This window comes from Staurois parvus, unplaced genomic scaffold (assembly GCF_062004578.1).
Source record: "Staurois parvus isolate SC_StPar_1 unplaced genomic scaffold, SC_StPar_1.0 ptg000013l, whole genome shotgun sequence".
NCBI classification, from domain to species: domain Eukaryota; kingdom Metazoa; phylum Chordata; class Amphibia; order Anura; family Ranidae; genus Staurois; species Staurois parvus.
In genome coordinates this window covers 3,139,461-3,165,068 of record NW_028317809.1, presented here as the reverse complement: position 1 = coordinate 3,165,068, position 25,608 = coordinate 3,139,461, and the positions used below count along the sequence as shown (strand labels likewise).

The window sequence follows — 25,608 nt, the reverse complement described above, 5'->3', positions numbered from 1 at the left end:
CTAAACTGCGACTGTGCCTTCATTTTTAATATTTCAGAGACATACTATACATCCAAATGTAGGTCTGGGTCTTGTGATTCTCACAATATAAAGCTCTTTGCTGTAGGATTTATACTTTTAAAACCACAACCATTTGAACATGGCAACCACCAGTGAACTGAGCAAGTTGGAGCAGTTTGTTTATAAAAGTTCCTCTCAGCTTGCACTAGAGTGAGTTGCCATAGCAACCCAGCTGTGTCAGCAGTCAGCAGAGTGACCAAAGCTACTCCACCCACTCCAGTTGTAGACTACTGCTGCAGGCAAGAACACTTCACACAATTTCCCCAGAAATTGTAGATTTTCTAGTTTCTCAATTAATATGTTTATTTTGATGAACCAAAATGTTTCATTTGTGTGCCTTTGTTACATTTTTGCACATCACATTAACCAAATGAGATATAGTTTATGGTTTACAAGCAATGTCAGTAGATAGCCTAATGACGACAACAACATCCGAAAAACAAAGCTTGGACCAGGTTTGCCATACCGTTTTTTGTTTGCTGACACAAAGGTAAGTATAATGACTTGAATTCCAACTTGAAGAATATGTAAAGCCAACATTTCATATTCCTGACATGTGCCTGCTATACCATGTGTAGCACTACCCTCTTGAGGGCCATTGGATTTGTTTTGGGTCCAGCTCTGCACAGCCAGGCAACATGCATTTTCCACACTTGCAGTCAGTAAACAGTCCTTGAGCTGGTTTTTAGTTGCATTTATTAAAGGGTTAACAATTTGGATGGTGTCTGGGGATATATGGAATGCCCAAGGAACTGAAAACTTGAGGATAACTTCTTAGCACCCTGTACACTGTGTACAAAAAGACATGGATCTGCAAAATATAGCACTGTCTCTTTAAGGAGCTCTAAGGTCCCCTTGATGTACCTTCTCAGACCGAGATGAATCCTCCTCTTCACCCAGTTGCACTGAGGGTATCCTCGGGCAAGGGGCAAGATCTAGCAATGAAGTAGTCCCAGATGAGAACTAGTTGGGTATTGCACCTGACTGCCTTCTCCCTTAATTTGGCCCAGGGGGTATAGGAGTACTCACACTATCCTGTCCAGTCAGCGTGGTGGGTTGGTAGCTGCTTTCAGGCCTTACGCTTGTCTTACTCCTTCCCTGCTGCTCAGGATGTTCTCCCTAAGAGACCTTGGACAGTGAAGATCCTCCTTTCAGCATCCTGCCTGTAGGTAGGCTCCCCTCCTTGGGGCCCCTCCACTCCAGCCTTCTCGCACTTCATCTTCCTCCTGATTGGAAGGGTAGGAGGGCTCCAGAAGACCTGACTGCAGAGCCTCCCAGCCTGTCCTGATGTGAACTCACTACCTCACTCCCAGGCTGACTCATCCCAGGCTGCTACACACCTTCAAAACTACATAACAACCATAGCTACCCAGAAGGCACTACATATGTACATGTATAAAAAAGTATCCTGTTCTCTTTGTAGTGCTTCCTTTGCATAAAATCCTTGGAAAGCAGCCCCCCTGCTTTCCTATTAAAAACTGATCTCACTAAGCATGAGAGCACAGTCTTGTTAGATCTCTAGTTATGCTGGGAACTCAGTGTGCTCTCTTTCAGTGACCAGACTTACCGTGACACCCCCCATGCACAGCCATTCACTGGGAAGATCAGTGTCCTGCTGTTCCTCCTCCTCTAGTTCTTATGCAGCTGAGAACAGAGGGAATGTGATCACATATAATGTTTTTATATATCTGTACACAAATGTTTTGCCTTTCATTTCTATTTTAAACTGGGTTGATTTACAAGGTGAAGAATATTGTAAAGGAGTCAAAAGTGCAGAATAACGTGGGTTGGCACGCCAGGTATTTGAACATGCGCTGCATTAGCATACTGTGTGGTTTGACAAGTAATATTCATTTGCTTTGCACACATTACATAAAGAGTGAACGGAGACCATACGAGAATTCAGAGCATTGTTTATATTGATGCATCTTACAATCAAATGGCTCTAATAGGCTGGAATTAGACATGCATCTAAACCCACCAATATGACAATGTATATAATGGTGCACTGAACCTTTTCTTATTTTTTTTTCTCTCAACAGGCAGAGAGATATGTGTGGGTTAATAGCACATCAGCTCACTCCCAAAATGTTGCCAAGGCGAAATACAAGTTTTTGTTCGGTGAGTCAATGCCAACAGAGGAGGACAAGGCACCAGAGACTGGTCAGTAAATAGTTTTGCATGCAAACCATGAGCTGTTCTTTCAGTAATCTTAAAAGGTGCAGGGCCTTTTTATAAAGTGTTTTGCCTGTCTTGGCAGAGGAAGCCACTAGTAGTTAAGGTTTTTGTGAACTGATATAATTCCCCCTGGGAACCGAGGAAACGAGTGACTTTTTATAAAAAGAAAGCTCTTCCGTAAAATAACTCCAGGAAAATCTCAGCTAAAGGCAAATTCTAGGCACAAAAACCTTTCTTCAAATATATTCCTCAGTAAACACATATTGTATCAATTCACTTTGTATGCACCAAATGACTTTGAAAATTTAAAAGTAGCAGGGACATCATCACAGTTCTGTGTACAACCTGAGCAGAGCAGTGGGAGAGGCTCAACAGGTCCACCCACTGCTGGCTGCCAGCAGAAAACTACAGGAGGGGGTAGAGATGAGACCAGTCACTCTGCACAAGGACAGAGAACTGGTCTATATTGCAAGAAGCTTATGCTCTTAAGAAAAGTACAGACGATGTTTCATGATTGATTACTGCACACATCTGGAAGAAATACACAAATGACCTTTGAGAGAGCGGCAGAAAAAAAAAATGATGCGGTTCTAGCGTGTTCCTGATCTATGGCATTTTTTGTTTTGTCTGCATTCCTGGAGTTGTGTAGCCAATATTCAGTGTCTAAAGCAGGGGTAGGCAACATGCGGCTCTCTAGCTGTTGTGGAACTACATTTCCCATGATACATTGCAACATTACAAAACTGACAGTTACAGCTATGACTTGCAGAGGCATGATGGAACTTGTAGTCCTGCAACAGCTGGAGAGCCGCAGGTTGCCTACCCCTGGTCTAAAGCAGCACAAGATGATTTTTTTTCATTCAGCCAGCAGGCTGGATGAAAAAAATGACTTGATTCTCACATCCACACATTCACAGTGGGAATGGGGGATTCCTCCTACAGAGCTATCGTATAATGAGGATGGGTAGACTTCACAGCTAGAGTTGTGTAGCCAATATTCAGTGTCTAAAGCAGCACGAGATGATTTTTTTTCATTCAGCCAGAAGGCTGGACGAAAAAATGACTTGATTCTCACATCCACACATTCACAGTGGGAATGGGGAGATTCCTCCTACTGAGCTATTGTATTCTGACGACGGGTAGACTTCACAGCTGTCAGAATACACGAATCAGTGCTGCTACCTGTAGCTGGTAGTGATGGTCGAGCAGAAAAAATCTAACAGGGTGGTTGTACAGAAGTCAATCGGTAGATCGATTTCTGTACACCCGCCCTGCCCATACATGAACAGTATTTATAACAGACTTAGGCTGGCCATACATTATACAATTTTCTTGAGAATTTTGCTTTAGATTTACCAAAAACCATATAATATGAGGTTAAACCTAATCAACACTTTCAATTGTGTCCAATTAGGCAGGCCCTTGCACTAGCTGAATGTAAATCTAAAGCAAATTGGGCAGAAATTGGACAGAAAATTGTATAGTGTATGGCCAGCCTCTAAAGAGAAGTATGGATTTGAAAAAAAAGAAACCTACATACTCACTCCAGTCCGATGCTGAATCTAAGACTGGGAACTGAGTGACCAAAGACCACTGATCGCTCAATTCTTGATATTCACTGAGCAGAGAGTCAGAGACTGTCAGTCACCGACTCTCTGTTCTGCCCCTTCAGTGTTCACTGGAGCATTGGGCTGTGGTGGGCTGGCTCAGGCTCTCGGTGGATCACTGAGAGGCTAAGCCAGGTGCCGGTCTAGGCATCTGGTTGGATCCTGACCATATGGGATCTTTCCTGAGCCTGGGCCAGCTCTGCTACATCAGCTGACGGGCTTTGCCAGCTATTGACTGAAAACTGGTTAAAAGAGTACAGAACGAACTGCACTTGTGTGATCGATAGGAGAAGTATAGCCAAAATTGTTTGGCTATGCTTCTACTTTAACTGTTCTAGCAGGAATAGAAAGTAATATATTGGTCATGGATAGTGTTGTGTAATATGAATAAAAGTATGTTTGCTATGAATATTATATGGTCAGTGTAGGATACCAGCAGTAGTGGCGATCATTCATATTTTAAAAAGTACATCATATCTGTTAGTTTTTATCCATCCACTTGTCAAACGCTGAACAGTGTACCCAGAGTTTCTGTTGCATTGCACTGTGTAATGCTTGCTTCTCTTAGAAGATTGCTGAGGCATCCAAGGTGCTGTTTGGACCACTGTCAGGTCAGAGGGCAATGTACTGTGCTGGAGAGGATGTTTGACAAATGGGGAATATGTATTTATCGTGTCTGCCATTGACAAATATTGTATTTCTGGACAAAAGGTAATATTGCATATTCTCCTTTTTTAACTTTTTTTTAACAGAATAGCTATCCAGCAAAGTACAGTTGCAAGAAAAAGTATGTGAACCCCTTGGGATTACGTGGAGTTTTGCATGAATTGGGCATAAAATGTGCTCTGAACGTCATCTAAGTCACAACAATAGAAGAACACAGTCTGCTGAACATAATACTACACAAACATTAGATGTTGCCATGGTTTAATTGAACATAACATGTAAACATTCACAGTGCAGGGAGGAAAAAGTATGTGAGGCCCCAGCTTAATGACTTCTCCCAGAGCTAATTGGAGCCAGGAGTGAGCCAACCTTGACTCCAATCAGTGTGATGATATTGGATGTGTTGCTGACAGCTGTCCTGTCCTTAAAAAACACACACCTGTTTTGGGTTTACTGGTTTCAAGAAGCACTGTCTGATGTGAACCATGCCTCGCAGAAAAGAGCTCTCAGAAGACCTATGATCAAGAATTGTTGACTTTCATGAAGCTGGAAAGGGTTACAAAAGTATCTCCAAAAGCCTTGATGTTCATATGTCCACGGTAAGACAGACTGTCTACAAATGGAGAAAGTTTAGCACTGTTGCTACTCTCCCTAGGCACGGTCGTCCTGTAAAAATGACTGCAAGAGCACAGCGCAGAATGCTGCATGAGGTAAAGAAGAATCCCAGAGTGTCAGCTAAAGACCTACAGAAATCTCTGGCACATGCTAACATTTTTGTTGACACATCTACAATAAGGAAAACATTAAACAAGAATGGAGTACATGGGAGGACACCACAGAGGAAGCCATTGCTGTCCAAAAAGAATATTGCAGCACGTTTGAAGTTTGCAAAAGAGCACCTGGATGTTCCACAGCACTACTGGCAAAATATACTGTGGACAGATGAAACCAAGATTGAGTTGTTTGGGAAGAACACACAACACTATGTGTGGAGAAAAAAAGGCACAGCACACCAACATCAAAACCTCATCCCCACTGTAAAACATGGCGGAGGGAGCATCATGGTTTGGGGCTGCTTTGCTGCCTCAGGGCCTGGACGGATTGTTGTCATTGATGGGAAAATGAATTCCAGAGTTTATCAAGACATTTTGCAGGAAAACGTACGACCGTCTGTCCACCAACTGAAGCTCCGCAGAGGATGGGTGATGCAACAGGACAATGACCCAAAGCATACAAGTAATTCAACAAAACAATGGCTGCAACAGCACAGAATACGTCTTCTGGAGTGGCCCAGTCAGAGTCCTGACCTCAACCCGATTGAAATACTGTGGCATGACCTTAAGAGAGCGATTCACACCAGACATCCCAAGAATATTGCTACACTGAAACAGTTTTGTGAAGAAGAGTGGTCCAAAATTACTCTAGATCGTTGTGCAGGTCTGATCTGCAACTACAGGAAACGTTTGGTTGAGGTTATTGCTGCCAAAGGAGGGTTAACTAGTTATTAAGTCCAAAGGTTCACATACTTTTTCCTCCCTGCACTGTGAATGTTTACATGTTATGTGCAATTAAACCATGGCAACATCTAATGTTTGTGTAGTATTATGTTCAGCAGACTGTGTTCTTCTATTGTTGTGACTTAGATGACGTTCAGAGCACATTTTATGCCCAATTCATGCAAAACTCCACGTAATCCCAAGGGGCTCACATACTTTTTCTTGCAACTGTAGCAGTTAGAGGGTTGAGACACACCATTTACCACTGACAGGAGTGCATACAATGGTCAGCTGTTATGTAAAATTTTTATCCCAAAAGGAAAAAAAAAAGGTTTGTGTAGTTGCTTAAAAGTGTTAGCTGGAGTTTGCCTTTATTAGTCTGGTCCATTTTTTAAAATAAATTCCTTTTTTGTTTTTTGATAACATTAATAGTATACAAATCATATCTTTGGGGTATTCTCCAGCTTAACAGTACAACACTACTACTTGTATACCCCTATTCCAGTCTCAACTCAGGCACACCCCTCAGCAACGAGGGCAGTAACATACACATAAAAGATATATAATAAACAGAAGATTAGTGAGATAATGAAGATCAGGTACACATTGGACCATGAAATCAGAAAGTAACAAATACAGGCCCATTACCATTCCAATCCCCAGGGGGGAAATAGACAAGACAGGGAGGAGGTATAAAAGAGGCCCCCACACAGTCCCTTCACATGTAAAGGCATCTAAGGTATATCACGTTTAAAATCAAGCAGGCACATTGTTATCTAGTCAAGTCCATTTAAATCTGCTTGTGTATCTAACATTACCCTCTCACGATATTGACAATGCTGCTGGCCAAAGGTGTCTCTGTTGCTCCTCCATCCAGAGTGGATATACCTTAAGACAGGCAGTATGTTACTGGCTGGATCACCAGCTGAAAATAAAGGAGCCTAAAAACTAATGCAGTCACCACATTTAAGGATCAGTAAGCTGCAATATATTACATTTAAGGTTTAATATAGCTTTGAGTATTTTTCTTCTATAAAAAGGGGGGCACGATGTATGTTTTTTACATATAAATAGGGACTGGACTGAAAAATCAGGTCTCCTTCCCTGCCAGACACGCCTGTGCTATGTGATAGAGCTGTGTAAATCTCAAGACTGGACAGAAATAGAAATTCTTTTGGCAGATAACACGGCTCTTTTATATGCATTTCATCGGTGAATTTGGCTGTTTGCCTGGAGTTCACATTTAGAAAGTGTTTCAAAAAAAGAATGAACAGTGATGGTTGTAGAGATCTCAGTGTTTAGCAATAAAATAGAAAATCTTTTAAAATCCATTGCTTGCACACTGATGAAATGACACATGATCTCATACTAGAAGATGGTAGTGATTTCAGAAACATTCTTCTTTCTTTACACATTTTACTGTAACTGTTATGCTGAGTGGGCATATTAAAGGGTTAGTTCACCTTCAGCTGATATTTGATTACAAACAATGGCACATTTTATATATCAGACTAGAACTGCTAAAGAGCTATTGGATCTTTTATAGATGACCTTGCATGAAAATGCCATTTTCTAGCCCCACATCTCCCCTTGCAAAAATGCTAAGTGAAGCCTTAAAGTGGTTATAAAGGCTTAACCACTTCCAGTCCGGACACTTTTACCCCTTTCCTGTCCAGGCCAATTTTCAGCTTTCAGCGCTATCACAGTTTGAATGACAATTGCGCAGTCATGCTACACTGTACCCATATGAATTTTTTTGCATTTTTTTGAGACAGATAAAGTTTTGATTTGGTGGTATTTATTAACCACTAGGATTTTTTTTTTTTTTGCTATATAAATGAAAAAGTCCAAAAAGTTTGAAAAAAAAGTGTTTTCTTATAACATTTTGCAAATAAATAATATTTCATCATAAATCTTGGTAAAAATGTATTTGGTTATCTTTTTAGTAAAAAAAAAAAATAGCCCAAATTCGTTTATAACCAAAAATTATCATTTTAATATTTTTTTTTTACATTTTTATTTTTTTTTTTATATTATTATTTATGTTTTTTTTCTACATACTGTCACCCTAGCAGTACAGTGTCACCATGGTGACGCTGTACTACTTGTGGGGGGTGATGAAGATTTTTTTTTTTTTTTTTTACACTGATTGCTTTTACACCCATAAAGGCTGTAAAAGCAATGATTTCTCCTTCTCTCTGGCTGCATTCTTGCAGCCATTGAGAACTACTGTGTGAGCTGTGATTGGTCACAGCTTGTCACATGGTACAAGGCTGTTGTGAATAGCCTTGTACCATGTGACCTCTGTGATCATTCACAGATTTCACACGTAGTAAGCAATGATGTCAGAAGTGACATCTTGCTTACTACTCTGCATGTGATCACTGATTGGCCAACGTACGACGTTCAGTTTTTCACTGTGTCTGGAGGACACAGCGGGTACCGGATCGCGGTGCTGCGCGCTCCCAGGGATTTATGAACGGCAACCCGCCCCTGGACTGCCACCGTCTGGCCGTTTATACACAGCGGCTGGACGGCAAGTGGTTAAGGTTTTTTACCTTCATGCATTCTATGCATGAAGGTAAAAAGCCTTTTCTGTGCAGCACCCCCCCCCCCCACCTCCAGTCTCCCCTTATACTTACCTAAGCCCCCTCTCAATCCAGCAATGTGCACTGTAGCCTTGGCTATCCCAGGACTCTCTCCTCACTGACTGAGACAGCAGCGGGAGCCATTGCTGTCAATCACAGCCAGTGAGCCAATGAGAAGACAGAGGGGGTTGGGGCTGTGCTGCAGCTTCGTGAGTGAATGGAGACACGGAGCAGCAGCTGGGGAGTGTATATGCTTGGGTGCCCCCATAGCAAGCTGCCTGCTATGGGGCCACCCGATAGGAGGGAGGAACCAGGAGCATCAGTGGGGGACCCAATAAGAGGAGGACCTGGGCTGCTCTATGCAAAACCACTACACAGAGTAGATAAGTATAGACATGTTTATTTTTTATTTTTTAAAAAAAAAAAGCCTTTAGAATCACTTTAAAGTGGTTGTAAAGCTTAATAGTTTTTTAAATTAAAGTAATAAACATGTCATACTGTCAGTGGTATTGCACAGAGCAGTCCTGAGCCTCCACTTCTGGTTCTGGGGTCCCTCCTGGCACACCAGGCTCCTCCTTGTTTTAGTGCACCACCATAGGAAGCCACTTCCTATGATGGCACATCTGCAGGCTCACTCCTGAGTTGGGCTGTATGCGTCTATTGATATATACAGCACGGCTCAGTCCCAGCTCACAGGATTTGATTGACAGCAGACTCAGCAGGAATCAGGGAAAGCTGAGGATCCAAATTCTCATGAAATTGCATGAGAAATGGCAAATATGGCATGAGAAATGGCAAAATATGGCTGAAGTAAAAATCTGCAAGGTGTCTGGACAGATATGAGTATTATGATCAGAACTGAAAAGAGAATATAAAAACATTATTATTTCTAGCTTTTTTGGTGGGTAAACATGAAATATTGCATGTTATTAATTTGCAGTCTTCTAGCCAGCCTGTAGATGAAGCTCTAGCCCCCATTTCACAGAAGCTGCTAAATCAGCTTTTTTTTGGATTCACGGAACTCAAATGAGTCAGCACAGCAGTAACACATCAAACATGTATGTATTCATGTTGTGTCATTTTGTAACAATCACCCGCGCGATTGTTTCTGCAACTATACGCTAAATCGGCATACTGTATATTTGTAATTTTTTTTTTATAATAAAATCCAGCATTACTTACAACACCCCCTGGATCATGTAAGCGGCCATTCAAAGTGTGGGCAACTGAAGCTCATTGAAGGAGTTTTTTCCGAGATTAGGCTACCCAGCATGCACCTCCCGATCTCTAGCATGTGCAGTGGGATTTAATCGTGGCGCGCTATGTGTATTGAAGGTTGCCATAGCAATGGTGGCGTCGGAGGAAGATCCTGCCTCATTGTTATTGCATCCTGTCAATCAATCATTTCCTGGGATTGAAGACACTGGTATCCCAAAAGCAAATGGGAGAAAAGAAATGGTGTACCTTGTCACGGCGAGGTAGGATGGAAGCAATTTCTTACATCTAAAGGTACTAAAACTAAACAAAAAAATTACAATAACCAAAAATTACTGGAACAGGGATTGGCAAAAATATGGTCGTGTTTGCAAAATAGTGTGGAACTCTGCTTTAACTTGCTTAACTGTCTATTTTTACCGCCCACAGCTGCCCCTGTAAACAAGACCTAAATGAATAAGATCCCCAAATCTTCGATAACTTAATAGCTCAATATCCGCAATTGGCGTACTGCTAATATCTCCAAACCAACTTTGTTGAACTTAAAGTTTATTAAATAGACCTTTTTACAAAATCCAACTTGTAGCTTGTTTAGTAGCTGTGTGAAGTAAACCATTGCTTTGAGAAATATGGGGGTTGCTATTGAACCAGAAAGAAGAAAAAATAGGAAAAAACCTCCTGCGCTCAAAAGACCGGATCTGGCACATGTGGAGAGATCTTCATACACCTTTTCATTCAGTTCAATCAAGCAATGCTATGCAGCCCCCTTGGGGCACCCAGAAAAGCACTGCAAAATATGAAACAGAAAGAGGCACTCAAGCCTTGCGCATTACAGAGTTTTATTAATCAAATATAACAGATATATACTCACAAATGCCAATTTTACACAAGCATATCATGACCAACACTGGCCCGTGAGTCCGACATGTACGCTCAAAGAATGACTGACGCGTTTCGAGGGGGGTCCCCTCTTCCTCAGAGCCCCTAGGCTGCTATTGCTGACCTATTTCTGAAAAAGCTAGTTGACTGGCTGTTGTGCTGACTGAATGGCTGCAATGCTTTGAGCCACTGACATGAAACATGCATGCAGCTCAGGAGAAAAGTCCAAACTCCTGATTTGTATCTTTTTTCTGGGTTAGTGACTGTATTGTCTTGCATAAGAGGGCCAGCATGATAGCCAAACAACTAGCATTTGCAGAATGAGAAGTGGAGAATGGCAGACCCCATATTTCTGTCAGGAAATGGCTTCCATGGGTTAGTTTAACTGAAGCCGAAAGAGAATTATAGCCCTGCAAAACTAATTGATCGTAGAGAAAACATTCCTGACAAGCATAGAGAAGCTGCCGTGAATTTCTAGCACATCATCTTTTATGTTTAATGGTCTAATTTATCAGAATTTCACACATGCACATTCATGCAGTGTAACACACCTTCTGCTTTATTTGGATTCAGACTTTCACAAATGCCTAAACTTGGCTGATTAAATGCAGATGATGATTTGGAGTATCATGAACGCAAGAATATGAAACACATTAGTTTTCTGTTATGTGACAGTTCTCAGAGAAACAAAGCAATTTCCTAGAGGAAGCACCTTCCTATCTAGAATACCTGCAACCACAATTAAATAATTATTTCTAGCAAATGTTGTTTTGGGGGTGTACCCCGCACATACTATGAGAGGTGTCCCTTGTGCTGCTGATTGCTCTCTTAGGTGAAATTTTTGGTGCGGGGGTTGATGCAGCCGTTGGTCTTTTTTGGCTGTACTTCTCCGGTGGATCAGTTCGTTCTGCATTCCTGTGACCTGTTTTTCACTGTCGGCTGATGTCACTCAGCCTTTCCAGACTGGGTGGAAGATCCCGACTTCAAAGTCGGGATCCACCCCCAGAGTCTGGAGCGGCACCTCCCACTTGGAAGAAAAGTATATTTTAAAAATATTCTTCCCAAATATATTGACATATGTTTGAAATCCTACAATCTTGGCCGTAATCAATATATTAAAAAATGATCAGAACTGAAAAAAGAAAATAAAAACATTATTATTTGTAGCTTTTTTGGTGCGTAAACATGAAATATTGCATATTATTAGTTTGAAGTCTTCTATCCAGCCTGTAGATGAAGCTCTAGCCCCTCTTTCACATAAGCAGCTAAATCAGCTTTTTTTTTGGATTCACGGAACTCAAATGAGTCATCACAACAGTAACACATCAAACATGTATGTATTTATGTAGTGTCATTTTGTAAAAATCACCCCCGCGGAAAATGTTTTATTTTATATATATATATATATATATATATATATATTGAAATGTGTTTTTATTACAAAATATATGAAAAATATTTTTAAAAATACATTGTGTCTTATATACTTATATATTTTTTAAAAAATATACTGTATGTCTTTAAAAATTCATTTAACCTACATTTTTGGAATGCATTTACAAATATATGTAAAAATATATGTTAAAATTACTTTTTTATATGTTAAAAAAAAATCTGAAGAATACATTTAAAAAATACATATATTTTTCAAATATTTTGTAATGTATAAAAACCGCACTTCAATATGCAGTGTGTATGTGTATATATGTGTGTGTGTGTGTGTATATATATATATGACTCTGTGTGTATATATAGACTCTCTGTGTATGTATGTATATATATATATATATATATATATATATATATATATATATATATAGATATATATATGTGAAATATATATATATGTGAAACATATTGAATATGGCCAAAATTGTAGTATTTCAAATATATGTCAATATATTTGGGAAGAATATTTAAAAAATAATCGCTAAAATCGCTAAAAGCCTGAAACAGCCGCTCCCTCCACCTCTACAGCTGAGCAGACAGTGGTGACTGACAGTCCCGCTTTCTGCTCAGAGCGGCTGTGAGAACTCAGGGATCAGTGGTCATGTGATTGCTGAGTTCTCACCCTTAGAGCCGGCGGGGGACAGATCATCAACCTAGGTAAGTATAAATCCGCAAAAAAAGCCCTACTTCTCTTTTAAAGCTGTTCCCAGCAGTATCGCATACTTCCCTTCCCTTCCCTTTACTCTCCTATTGCTTTGTTTTGCTGGGAGGAAAGTCCCCCTCACCATTTGCTGAAGAGAGGGCAAGAAGTTCAGTGTTAGCATTAAAGTGTTACTAAACCCACAACAGTAAAATCAGTCTGTATATGCAGTAAAGCATGCTTGTTATATTCACTGTGGACCCTAAGGGGTTAATCCTCTGCATTGTGCAAAATGGATGTTTGATCATGGCTTCTTTGATCCTCCTCTTCTTCCACAGTCCCTAATGCATCTGCTGTTAGAAGAGAACTTTGGGGGCAAACTGAAAGTGCTCAGTTTGGTGTGTATTGCTAGAGACTTTTTTTTTTTCTTGGGAGAGTGCATGTGATCAGCACAGAGCCAATCAGGGGCCCTGCAGCCTCATAGGATAATAAAAGGAGAATGAAAACTCCTCCTTCAAGCTTTAACCAGTACTCTGGTGGACACTGATAGAAGTCACAAGACTGCTATATACTGCTGATGAGAAAAGGTATTTAGCGGTTGATATTTACTAAAATAATTGCATTTTCATGTTCTGTGTACTGTGGGAGACCAGATATAGTAACACTTTAATTCTGTATTAGGTGGAGTCCCTCATACGAAAGCCATTGGTTCCTGACAAGCCAATTGCCAGGCAATAGCACTGTCATACGCGAGGTAGTGAGGCGCATGATTTCTTAAACCTGAAATTGTCAGGTATTTTGCTTTTTTTTTTTTTAGAGCAGGAGAGAGCAAAGGAAAGTTCAGTATATGAAGGTTGGGGGGGGGGGGGGGTATCAAATTGAATCTGCTTCTTTTGTCCTGCATCCAGCTACACAGGAAAAAGGAGCACCATATCAAATGTATGAGAGTCCAAAGTGATGTTTCATTATATGATCAGTAAAAAGAAAGGCTAAGCATTTTGTGGGTTCGGAAACTCCCACTTCATCAGGGTTGGGGTGATTTCTTCTTCAGGCGGCCCACCAGTTCTCTAAGTGCAGCCTGCCATATGTTGGGTTTTTGCTACCTGCTTGACCCCAGAGCTGCAGCAGGATGCTGGTCCCTGAAATGCTCTCTGTGTTCCAGCGTTACCTGCTTGACCCCCGAGCTGCAGCGGGATGGTGGGCCCTGAAACGCTCTCTGTGTTCCAGCGTTACCTGCTTGACCCCAGAGCTGCAGCAGGATGCTGGTCCCTGAAGTGCTCTCTGTGTTCCAGCGTTACCTGCTTGACCCCAGAGCTGCATCGAGGTGCTGGGCCCTGAAACACTCTTTGCGTTCCAGCATTACCTGCTTGACCCCAGAGCTGCATCGAGGTGCTGGGCCCTGAAACACTCTTTGCGTTCCAGCATTACCTGCTTGACACCAGAGCTGCAGCAGTGTGCTGGGCCGTGAAGCGCTCTCTGCATTCCAGTGTTACCTGCGTTACACCAGAGCTGCAGCGGGATTCTGGGCCCTGAAACGCTCTCTGCGTTCCAGTGCTCAACGGTGAAATAGACCGTACTTTGAGGCAGAGTTATCTTCACCTCACAGTACAGCTAAAGTCCCATCCTGAAGCAGAGAGAGTGAGTGGTGCGGGAGCACGTAATTAGGTATGTGATCACCAATGTGGGGGGGGGGGGGCACTGGCACCAGGCACAAGTGAGGGGAGTTTACTGAACACTGACTTTAACCATCAATGGAGGTAAAGGAAGTAAGGGAGAGGGGTATCAAATAGTATTTTGACTGAAGACTAATGTGGGGATTATTGTTGTGGTCTCTGACATGCTGGGGGTATTATTGCATCCACTGACACCAATGTTGGAGGCTTTATTGTTCTTATTGTCTCCACTGACTTCAGTGTGTGGGATTATTAAGTAACTTTTAATGACTTCAATGATGGGGGCTATTATTGTGGTCTTGGACTTGCTGACACCAATGTTGGGGATTAATATTCACTTGAAGACCAAGCATTTTCTGGCACTTTTTGTTGAAATTAGTAATATATATATATATATATATATATATATATATTAATTTAGCAAAGACCCTAGAGAATGAAATGGCCATCGTTGCAATTTTTTGTATGTTACATGGTATTTGCTTTATCAATTTTTTAAAAATCTTTTTGCTTTTAAAGGTAAAGGAGAGATTTGGGGTCTTTTTGACCCCAGATCTCTCCTTAAACAGGACCTGTCCTTCTTAATTCTATTACAAGGGATGTTTACATTCCTTGTAATAGGAGTAAGAGTGCTAACAAAAAAAATTTTGAAGTGCCCCCATCCCTCCATGCTCGCATGCAAAAATGAACACATACGTAAGTCGCGCACACCTATGAAAACACACGTGAGGTATCGCTGCTACTGAAAGCGATTCAGTGGCTAATGAGTTGCTTGGACCACTTTCATGAGAGACAGCCGCCTGCTGAAAATAAGGATAAGGGGGTTATGGTTGATCTCTTAAACCCTGTAAACCACTTGTAAACCATAACGTATATACACATATCACTGTTGTCAAGTGGGTATTGTGTCCACTGACTTCAGTGTTTTGCAATTGTTGTGTCATCCATAATCATATCAATGATGGGGGCTATTACTGTGGTCTCTGACTCGCTGACGCCAATGCTGGGGGTTATTATTGTGTCCACTCACTTCAGTGTTTGGGATTATTGTGTAACCTATAATGTCATCAATGGTGGGGGCTATTATTGTGGTCTCTGACTCCCTTACACCAGTGCTGGGGGTTATTATTGTGGTCTCTGATACCAGTGCTGGAAGTCATTTTTGTGGTTGCTGACACCAATGCTGGAGGATATTATTGTGTCCACTGACTTTAGTGTTTCGGATTATTGTGTAACCTATAATGACAACAATGATGGGGGTTATTTTTGTCGTCTCTGACTCCCTGACACCAATGCTGGGGGTTACTATTGTGGTCTCTGATACCAATGCTGGGGGTTATTATTGTGGTTTCTGACTCTCTGACACCAATCCTGGGACTAATTAATTATCGCAGCCCCTTACAACGATACTGGTGGTTTTGATAGGGCCAGTGACACCAATGATGGGACTTATTGTACTTCAGTATGCATTGTGGTACAAAGCAAAAAATACTGCAGGGCCAACATTTTTTGGTGTAGAGATTTGTTACAGCCTGTTCATTCTGAATGGGCTGCCTAGCTTAATGCAATTCCTCTCTGATAAGGACTCTGATATAAGGGGGGACTCAAGTTTATTTCAATTTTTTTTTGCTTTGTTTTATTTTATTTTTTTCTGTTCTAATTCACATGATGTTAAATATTCATTAAAATTTGACCAGTTCATCTTTAAAACTGATTTTTTTTCTGCCCACTGCAATATTTGCAAAATATACAATATGGCCATTGTACTGAAAACTTTGGAGACCCCTGTAGCAATCATGCACACAGAGATGGACGCGGTCATCCATTTTGCTCCAAACCCCTCCATTTTGTATCTCTCTCTCCCTCCCTGTCTGTTCAGTGACATGTGGTCTGTATGATGACAGAGATCACAGGCAGCAAACTCATTGGGAGGGCGTCATGGCTATAAACCTCACTAGCTGGTGCCCCTATGTCTGCGAGACTCTTGCTGGAGAAGGGATCGTAGAAGCATAAACCAAGTCCTCACGGAGCCTCAAAGACATTCCAGGTAGTCGTAAAAACAGACGTACATTTAAAAACTCACTTTTACATATAATTTTATATCTTCAAATAGGACATAACTACATAAACATGGAGCACATATTTAGACGGCTCACTTTAATAAAAATTGTTTGGTATATTACATCCCCTAGCTGAGATCAACAGGAGAGCACAAAATAATATCTCGTTAACCATCCCAACAGGTATCACATATTTCATATGTAGACGTTCAGCAGAAGATTCTGCGTATTAATCTACTCGTGGATAGAATGTTATATGTATCCAGGGTAAGTTATGAACCATAATATAAGCTAAGAGGGATTTGTTCGGTATATCTCTGTGTGCGGTGACAGTGGTATACCGACGATTATTCAACCATCATAGTGTTATTGCTGATATTGCCGAGTTTCCTCTTTCTCTGTACAAAAAGGAGGTGGTGGCAGTGTGAAGGGTTAATTACGTAATTAACCTGACCCAGTAACAATCGCTCTCAGGTTGCAGGTACACAGATTGTGGTCCATTAGCTGGAAAATCTGTGTGCAGGGTGAAGCTGGGCATGGCATTGTTACACACGTGACAGCGCGGTTTTAGATTGGCTAGTCCTTTGGTTACGAGTTTGGTGAGAAGGGCTGGGGTCTGACGCCACGATCGTCACAACCCCTATTCTAAACCACTAAACTTAAGATGTTCAATGTGAGACAATTTAATGGGGTCAACCATTGCCCCATTGTACTTTGCAACAGAATCAAAACCCATAGGAATCTAAATTTAAAAGCATTCTGAAACTACCCATAATATTGTATGGTGCTGAATTCTGTGATCACTGTAGCACCAGAATGTAAGGTGTGAGGGGCAAATCAATTTTGCTGCACCCCCACACACAGGATTGTGGCACTGTGGCAGACCTCAAAGGTCTTTTGGTCCAAACATTTCACTGTCAATGTAACAGAAAAAAAGAGAGAAAATTGGATCAAGAAGTTAGAGCAACGGAAGACAGCCAACATAAGAGCATCCCACCATCCCTCCCATTGTCGTGGCCCTAAGTTGATTTGGGTGGTGGTCATTTTTAGTTTCATGCAACTCAAGCTATAATGGCTGATTTTAATTTGATGTGTAAATGTAATGTTCTTATTTATTACAAATATTTATGTAGTAATTTAGTTATGGTTCATATAATATTAAACTTATTTATTTACTTATTTTATCATAAACCAATAAAAAGGGCCACATCCATTTCAACCAATATGCTTCATTGTGTTTTATCCGTTTAAGATTGGGTTTTGCCTACGGTCTCATAAATGTGTTCCATAAGCATTGGTTCACTGCAGAACGCAGTGCAGAAAACCCGCAATACATTCGCATTTCCTACACCACGTTCAAAAAGCGCTGCACTTGTGATCTGCATCGCAATGTTAACGATGCCCCAAATGCAGGTCACAAATGCAGTACAAAACAACAACACGATCATTTCCAAAACTAGTGCATGCCCTGCTTTTTGGTGTGTTTTGAGCCCATTCAAAATGAACGGGTTCAAATTGCACTACACTGAGTCCAATGTGAATTGTCCAGCACATTCCTGTGCGATTCATACGCAATTCATAGTGTGAATGTAGCCTAAGCTTAGGTTCATATCTGTGCGGGTGGTGCCGCTGCGGATCCACATAAAAATCCGTGCAGCCGCAACACTCGCACAGAGAAATGTGGACACGCGAGCCGGTGCCATTAGTTCTAATGGCACACCTCCCGCACTGGAAAACGCTACCATACTGGGAACTGAGGTTCCCGTGCGGGCTGTGTTTTCAAAAGAAGTGCAGAGACTTCTTTCCGGCGTGGCACGGGAGTCCATTCAAATGAATGGGCTGTCGTGCCCATGCAAAATGCGGCCCGCACGGCCGCATATATGTGAACCGGGGGTCAGTGGTTAAAATTGACATAATTCAGCCTTTATATCACGGCCAGAAATTACACAAGGGGTTATTTACTAAAAACTGGAGCATGCAAAATCCGGTGCAGCTCTGCATTAAAAACCTGTCATCTTCTAGTTTTTTTTTTGTCCAAACCTAATTAAACAAGCTGAAGTTAGAAGCTGATTGGCTACCATGCACAGCTGCACCAGATTCTGAGTGCTCCAGTTTTAGTAAATCTCCCCCTTAGATACGTATTTATAAAGCTGTAAATGTGACTTTACAAACAGTTAATGCGGTGATGGATCAATCATTTTCTTTTAAAACACATGCATGTGGAATGTTTGGTGAATGTCAAATTCACTGCTTTATAAATATGCCCCCTGGTGACAAAATCTTGATATCCAATAAGCAGGCAAGTGTTGTGGCCTCTGTGCAGGCATTGTGTGTGCTACTTTATTAGGCCCCATGTACACGGGACACTTCTGAATGATGGAAAATGACTGCTGGAAAACGTAGATTAAAAAACGTCTGTTTAGCCGCGTTTGCATACTGCGTTTATGCGCATTTATGAGCGTTTGTATTTAGAAGCGTTTTTTTAAGATAAGCTCAGGAGACCTTCCAAAATGCCCAGAAAGCACTGAAAAACAGTAAAAAATTAACTATTTCAGACATTTTGAGAGAAATAGAGAGAGCAGAAGCAGAGCGAGCAGTATGTGTTAGCTGTCTTTTTTTTTATGTGTTTGGATGTGTTCCAGCTCATTTCTGTGTAGAAATTATTGCAGCAGTGTTTAACATATTTTCTTTCACACGAAACCTCAAAGTAGGGTCGTTGGTTCGAATCCCAACCATGGCACCACCTGCCTGGAGTTAGCATGTTCTCCCTGTGCCTGCGTGGGTTTCCTCCGGATACTCCGGTTTCCTCCCACACTCCAAAGACATGCTGGTAGGTGAATTGGATCCTGTCTAAATTGGCCCTAGTATGTGTATGTATGAATGTGAGTTAGGGACCTTAGATTGTACGCCCCTTGAGGGTTAGGGACAGATGTGAATGTACAATATATATGTAAAGCGCTGTGTAAATTGACGGCGCTATATAAGTACCTGAAATAAATAATGGTGTGCCATGTCCATTTGAGTGCAGGGGAAACTCTTTGCATGCATTTTTCATGATGAAAAAAGGCTCTGAACACCATCTGGAAATGGAAGAGTTAAAAAACATATTTAAACGCAAATGCCTATAAACGCGGTTAGCCACATTTACAAGCGTTTTGCGTTTGAAACGCTGATAAAATCTACTGCTGAATGCAAGTTTTCTGCGTTCAAAAAACGACTGTAAACTCAACTGCCTGTAAACGATGATGTGTACATGGACACATAGGAAAACATTAGGGAGAGTTCAGGGGCAGCTGAAAAAAATGCTGAACAGCTCCTAAAATGTGAGTTTAGCTGCAGTGTACATGAGCCCTTACAAATAGCTGGTTCAGATAAAAAATGTAACCACTTCCCACTGGCTGCACGCATAAATTCTGCCTCTCGGCGAGTGAGCTTTAACAAAGAGCAGCCACATATATGTGTCCTGATGTCAACATTTTACTGTGTTGAAGGCACGCTCCCAGCACAGTAACCGGCAGTTACTGGAAAGCTCCCAATGCATCCTAGCGACCGAGAGTTTTCTGATCATGTGACCACTGTAAATGCCAATCATAGTGGTCACATGATCAGAATGTCCACCTCGGTCTTCCATCAATTAGAACCTCTTAAAGGGCTGGGGGCGGTGGCAGGAAGGTTATAAAGTGTACATCGAAATCAAAGGCAAAAAAAACATTTTTGTACATTTCTGCAAAGCATGCACATTTCTCCATGTTTTATCCCTTTTAAGTATGCTACAAGTACAGAGAAATAACTACTTATATGGTTTGCGTCTCCCTTCCTCTTTGACATGACAACGTTAAATGTCAAAGTATGGTGTGGTGTCAGCCCTGCCTACTTCGTCCTTGATACATTGCAAAAGATCAGAGACCTCTCCTCATCTCCCAGGGAGAAAATAACAGGAGATTATTGTTGGGGTTTACATACACTTTAAAGCTCTCCCCCAAGTGGCACACAGAAGGAAATAAAATGTTCATGGTTTGAAGCCCACTTACAGTTGAAACTTTTTTTTTTTGTTAATTTTTGGAAGACATGAGGAAAGCTTAGAACCCCTATCAGTCTTTAATTGCTCACAGAAATCTTCCAAATGGGACACAGATGGTAGTAAAAAATTTAAAGTAATTCTAAAGCTGGCCATACATGGGTCAGTTTTTCTTCTTCAACCAGCAGTTGATCCGATATCCCCATCCACACCTTTATTATACATGTGGGAATCCTCCCTGCTATGTCATTGTATTCTGACAGCAGGAAGACTCCCTCAGCAACAGAATACACAGATCAGTAGTGCTGCAGCCTATTGCCTGCAGTGCTGATCAAGCAAAAATATACCAACAGGGCTATCGAACAGAAGTTGCTTGGTAGATCGACTTCTGTTCAACCAACAGTGGTCACACATGAATCAAAATTCTTCTAGTCCCTACTGACCTGGCCGTATTCCAATCCATGTATGGACAGCTTAACTCTACCAATCCAAAAAAAATCTTGGCTGCAGTTGGACTGCAATCCCTTTTCTACAGGGGTACATCTTTAAAACCGCAGATCAGCAGCTCATTAATTACCTAGTGTTGTTAATTTTCATTTATTTATCACAGGTACCTTTTTATAGTGCCATCAATTTACATAGCGCTTTACATATATATTGTACATTCACATCAGTCCCTAACCCTCAAGAAGCTTACAGTCTAAGGTCCTTAACTTACATTCATACCTACAAATACTAGGGCCAATTTAGACAGGAGCCAATTAACCTACCAGCATGTCTATGGAGTGTGGGAGGATACCAGAGTACCTGAAGGAAACCCACTCAGGCACAGGGAGAACATGCAAACTCCAGGCAGGTGGTGCCGTGGTTTGGATTTGAACCGATTACCCTAGTACTGCCTGGCAGAAGTGCTAACCACTTAACCCAGGGGTGCGCAACCTGTGACCCTCCAGCTGTGGCGAAACTACAAGTCTCATGAGGCGTTGCAAGGTTGACAGTTACATTCATGATATCTAAAGGCAGAGGCATGATGGGACTTTCCATGACAGCTGGAGGGCAACAGGTTCAGCATCCATATGCTCCAATAAATATCACTGGATAAATAGCCATCGGGCAGTCGTTCTGGCTGCTAATCGCTGAGTGCTGAGTTGTCATTATATAGCTCTGTACACAGAAACACTCTACTGAGCCAATCCAATGGTCGCCAGCCATGTGATCGCTGTGATTGGTCACAGAAATCACATGCTATTTTATAGAGCAGCCATTCTCACCCCAAGGTTCCTCCAGAGGTTTCTAGGGGTTCCTTGAGCTGTGACTGACCTTCCATCTGATGATGCCTGCAGAGTTCCAGGGCCAATGCTACTTGGCAAGACTAACAGTATGACCCAATTATCTTTTTTGGCTGTTTGCATGGGTGGCGTTTTGACCACCACTGTAAGGGTTGCATTCTTCCTATTGACTACCAACATAAGGGACATTTTCCTTATTGACCCCTGATGAATTAGTTTCAGTAGTGTTTCACCAAGACTGGAAAATAATTTCAAGGGTTTCTCAGGGGTGAAAAGGTTGAGAATGGCTACTATAGAGTGTTGAACTCTTTCCTTGGTCTTACAAGAGATGAAGAAGCGATAGGTAGAAAGAATGCATAGATCAGCAGCTACAGATCCAATCATTCTGTTTCACTGACACTGGGCTTGGTTTTTTTTTAACCCTTTCATGCCCCCTCCACTCCTACACACATGATCCTTATGCAGGCCATAGATGGGGAGAAAACCGGCCGATTTCTCTTTAAAAAAATTAAAAATCGATCGTTCAAGCGGCCGACGTTACCAGGAACGGTAAAAAAAAATCGGCTGATTTTCATCCCGTCTACAGCCGGCAAAAAGTGTCCCTGCAGAGAGCTCCGCTATTTCTTTGACAGTTCCTTGACATTTATAGCGGTTGCAACAATGTATCTATTTGTATCCATTTAGGATACAGATGGTTTTATTCGGAAACAAATAGATACATTGTTGCAACCGCTATAAATGTCAAGGAACTGTCAAAGAAATAGCGGAGCTCTCTGCAGGGACACTTTTTGCCGGACTGGAATTCCTCTTCTTCTTCATCCTCCTCTTCTTCCTCTTCTTCATCCTCTTCTTCATCTTCATCCTCTTCTTCATCCTCTTCTTCTTCATCTTCCTGTTCTTCATCTTCCTCTTCTTCTTCATCCTCTTCTTCCTCTTCTTCTTCCTCTTCTTCATCCTCTTCTTCATCCTCTTATTCATCCTCTTCTTCTTCCTCTTCTTCCTCTTCTTCTTCCTCCTCTTCCTCTTCTTCCTCTTCTTCTTCCTCTTCTTCTTTTTCTTCTTCTTTTTGTCTTCCTCTTGCAGGTCACTGCTCATGCGCAGATTTTTTTATCGGTAAAAAGATCGGGCGATTTGCTCATAATTGCCGTGAAAATCGGCCGATCGGCAAAATCAGCCGATTTTTTTTTCCAACTTTACCGATTGAAAAAATCTGCCAAAATAGCGAAAAACGGCCGAACAATTAGCCCACTAACGATCCGAAAATCGGCCGATTTTATTTTCGGCCGAAAAATCGGCCGATTTTTGACCCATCTATGGCCTGCATTAGCCTTGTCTGTTTAGCGGCTTGTATATTAACTCCTCATATTCCTTATCTAGCACATATGCCCATTAATTCCTTCTGTGCCATGGTCCCACTGTATGTGACTTGTAAATTTTACCACTTCACCTACTCCTCCCTATATGTATGACCTTTGATGCTGTTGAGTGCACCATTTTCAAGCCTTACGTGTAACCTCCTCAATATTGACATGTTTCTGTAGTCCTAAAAATTGTGGAGATCACCTTGGGGTGTTTATTTTCCAAAAAGATGTCATTTTGGGGGTGTTTGTAGTGTCCTGGCATATTAAGTTTAACAGAAAGTAAAGGAAACTGTTTTTTGTGCAAAATAATTGGTCTACATAGGCAATGACATTGAATGGGATCAGTCACCCAAGCACAAGAGCCCCCTGTCCCAAAAAATGGTATAATAATCATTTGGATGCAGTGTTGGATGACGAGTAATTGTCAGTCAAATTATCACAGCACAGAAAACTGAAAAATGGCCTGGTAATTTAAGGGGTATATACAGGCTAGCACTCAAGTGGTTAAAGTGTTGCTAAACCCAGGACCCTGCATTCGCTATATCTGGTCTCCCACAGTACACAGAACATGGCAATGCAGTTATTTTAGTAAATATAAACTGCTAAATACCTTTTCTCATCAGCAGTTAGCGCAGTCTTGTGACTTCAGTAGAGCACTGGTTATAGATTGTAGGAGGAGTTTTCTTTATGCTGTAGGAAGATGTGAAAGTCCTGACCCTCTGTCTGGACAGTGCTGACTGGTCCTGTGCTGATCACATGCACTCTCCCAAGGAAAAAATAAAGTCTCTAGCAATACACACCAAACTGAGCATGTGCATGTTACTACAGGTTCAGTCTGTATCAGGTGGTCATTTCAACAAGAGGAGGGGAAGGGAAGAAAGGATCAAACATCCTTTTTACACAATGCAGAGGATTAACCCCTTAGGTTCCACAGTGAGTATAACAAGCATGATTTACTGTATATACAGACTGATTTTACTGTTGTGAGTTTGGTAACACTTTAAGGAGACTGCAAAATAAACAGAATACTTAAAATGCTTACTTGAATTGCTTCTCTTTTTTCATAAATACATCTTATAGCCCTCTCCTCTTGTGGGAGTGACTAATTACTGTCTGTGCTGGCCAAGCTCCTTCCTTCCCCTCCACTTAAATAAGTCCTGTTTATATTTATTCCAAGCAATTTGCGATCTTTTCTTGTATGGAAGATTTCACAGCATTGTGTGAACCCGCTGCCAAATGTGACATGTGGTATCATTTTTGCGCGCTTGTGTACAGCCCTGAGCTGCTGCATTCCCTTTTTTGAGTGGTTGGTCAGGGTGGTAAAACTGAGGTTTAACCTCCTGGTTTTACTGCCCCTTTACCACCTGTGTGAACTAACTAAAACTAACTAATTTTTCCTGTAAGGGTTTTTTTTTGTGAACTAAATCATATGTACCTCTGCTGCTTATCATGGAGCCAGTTTCTCCGTCGGTGCTTCATCTTTACTTCTCTTTCTATTAATCATGGCTATCAGACAAAGGAATGAATGTGAAGTATTACTATAATGATCTTGAAATCCCTTTATTGTGAGTGTGTTCATGAATTTCAAATAATAAAGTAATAATACCTGGGTAGCCACACATTTCACCGCCATCAATTATCTCTACAGGGTAGCATGGAACTATCTATAGCAGTAGTCTTAACCCTTTCCATCTCCATATGAATACATCAAGTGGCAATTACACAGATTTCTATTTCAAGATTTAATTAAGACAAATTTCCAGTAGAACTCTTAAATGGATTTACTGCAGAGTTAATATGGGCAACGAACTGATTAGAGATTATCCTAAAATGATCATTGTGGCTGTCACATTTCTTAAAGGGGCACTGTAGTGGATTTTAGGTGTGCATTTATTTTGGAGCTTTACTGTAATGGTTGTGTTTAGGGCATTTTCACACTTTTTATTATTATTATATGGGATTTATACAGCGTCGACAGTTTGCTCAGCGCTTTACAATATGGTGGGAGACAGTACACGAGACAGTACAGTAACAATACGATTCGATACACGAGGGGTTCGAGGGCCCTGTTCCTTGGAGCTTACAATCTAGGAGGGAGGAGATAGTGGTACAGGAGGAAATAGCTGTGGGGGATGGAGTGGTTGGAAGAGCGGAGGAGATCGGTAATTAGCTGAGGGCGGGGTAGGCTTCCCTGAAGAGAGAGGTTTTCAGAGTGCACCTAAAGGTGTTCCAGAGTGCACCTAAAGCAGTCTTATGGATTGGGGTAGGGAGTTCCAGAGGATGGAGGAAGTCCTGGAGACGAGCATGGGAGGAGGAGACCAGGGTGCAAGAGAGTAGGAGGTCTTGTGAGGAGCAGAGAGTACGTTTTGGGTGGTATTTGGAGACAAGATCGGTGATGTAGTTTGGGGCAGTATTATGAACAGCTTTAT

General features: G+C 41.4%; 1 protein-coding gene and 1 long non-coding RNA gene across 3 annotated transcripts in view; one reads left to right on the top strand and one right to left on the bottom strand.

The window, feature by feature from the left end:
- Window positions 1-25,608, top strand: part of PSD3 (pleckstrin and Sec7 domain containing 3) — a 661,118-nt gene that overhangs the window by 89,006 nt on the left and 546,504 nt on the right. The window contains exon 2 of the mRNA XM_089675248.1: window positions 2,103-2,223. Within this exon, the coding sequence (XP_089531374.1) occupies window positions 2,103-2,223 (121 nt within the window). The remainder of the gene's footprint in view (window positions 1-2,102; window positions 2,224-25,608) is intronic.
- The window catches only part of LOC149473576 (uncharacterized), a 108,848-nt gene that overhangs the window by 52,687 nt on the left and 30,553 nt on the right, over window positions 1-25,608 (bottom strand). The gene's annotated exons all lie outside the window — the stretch shown is intronic.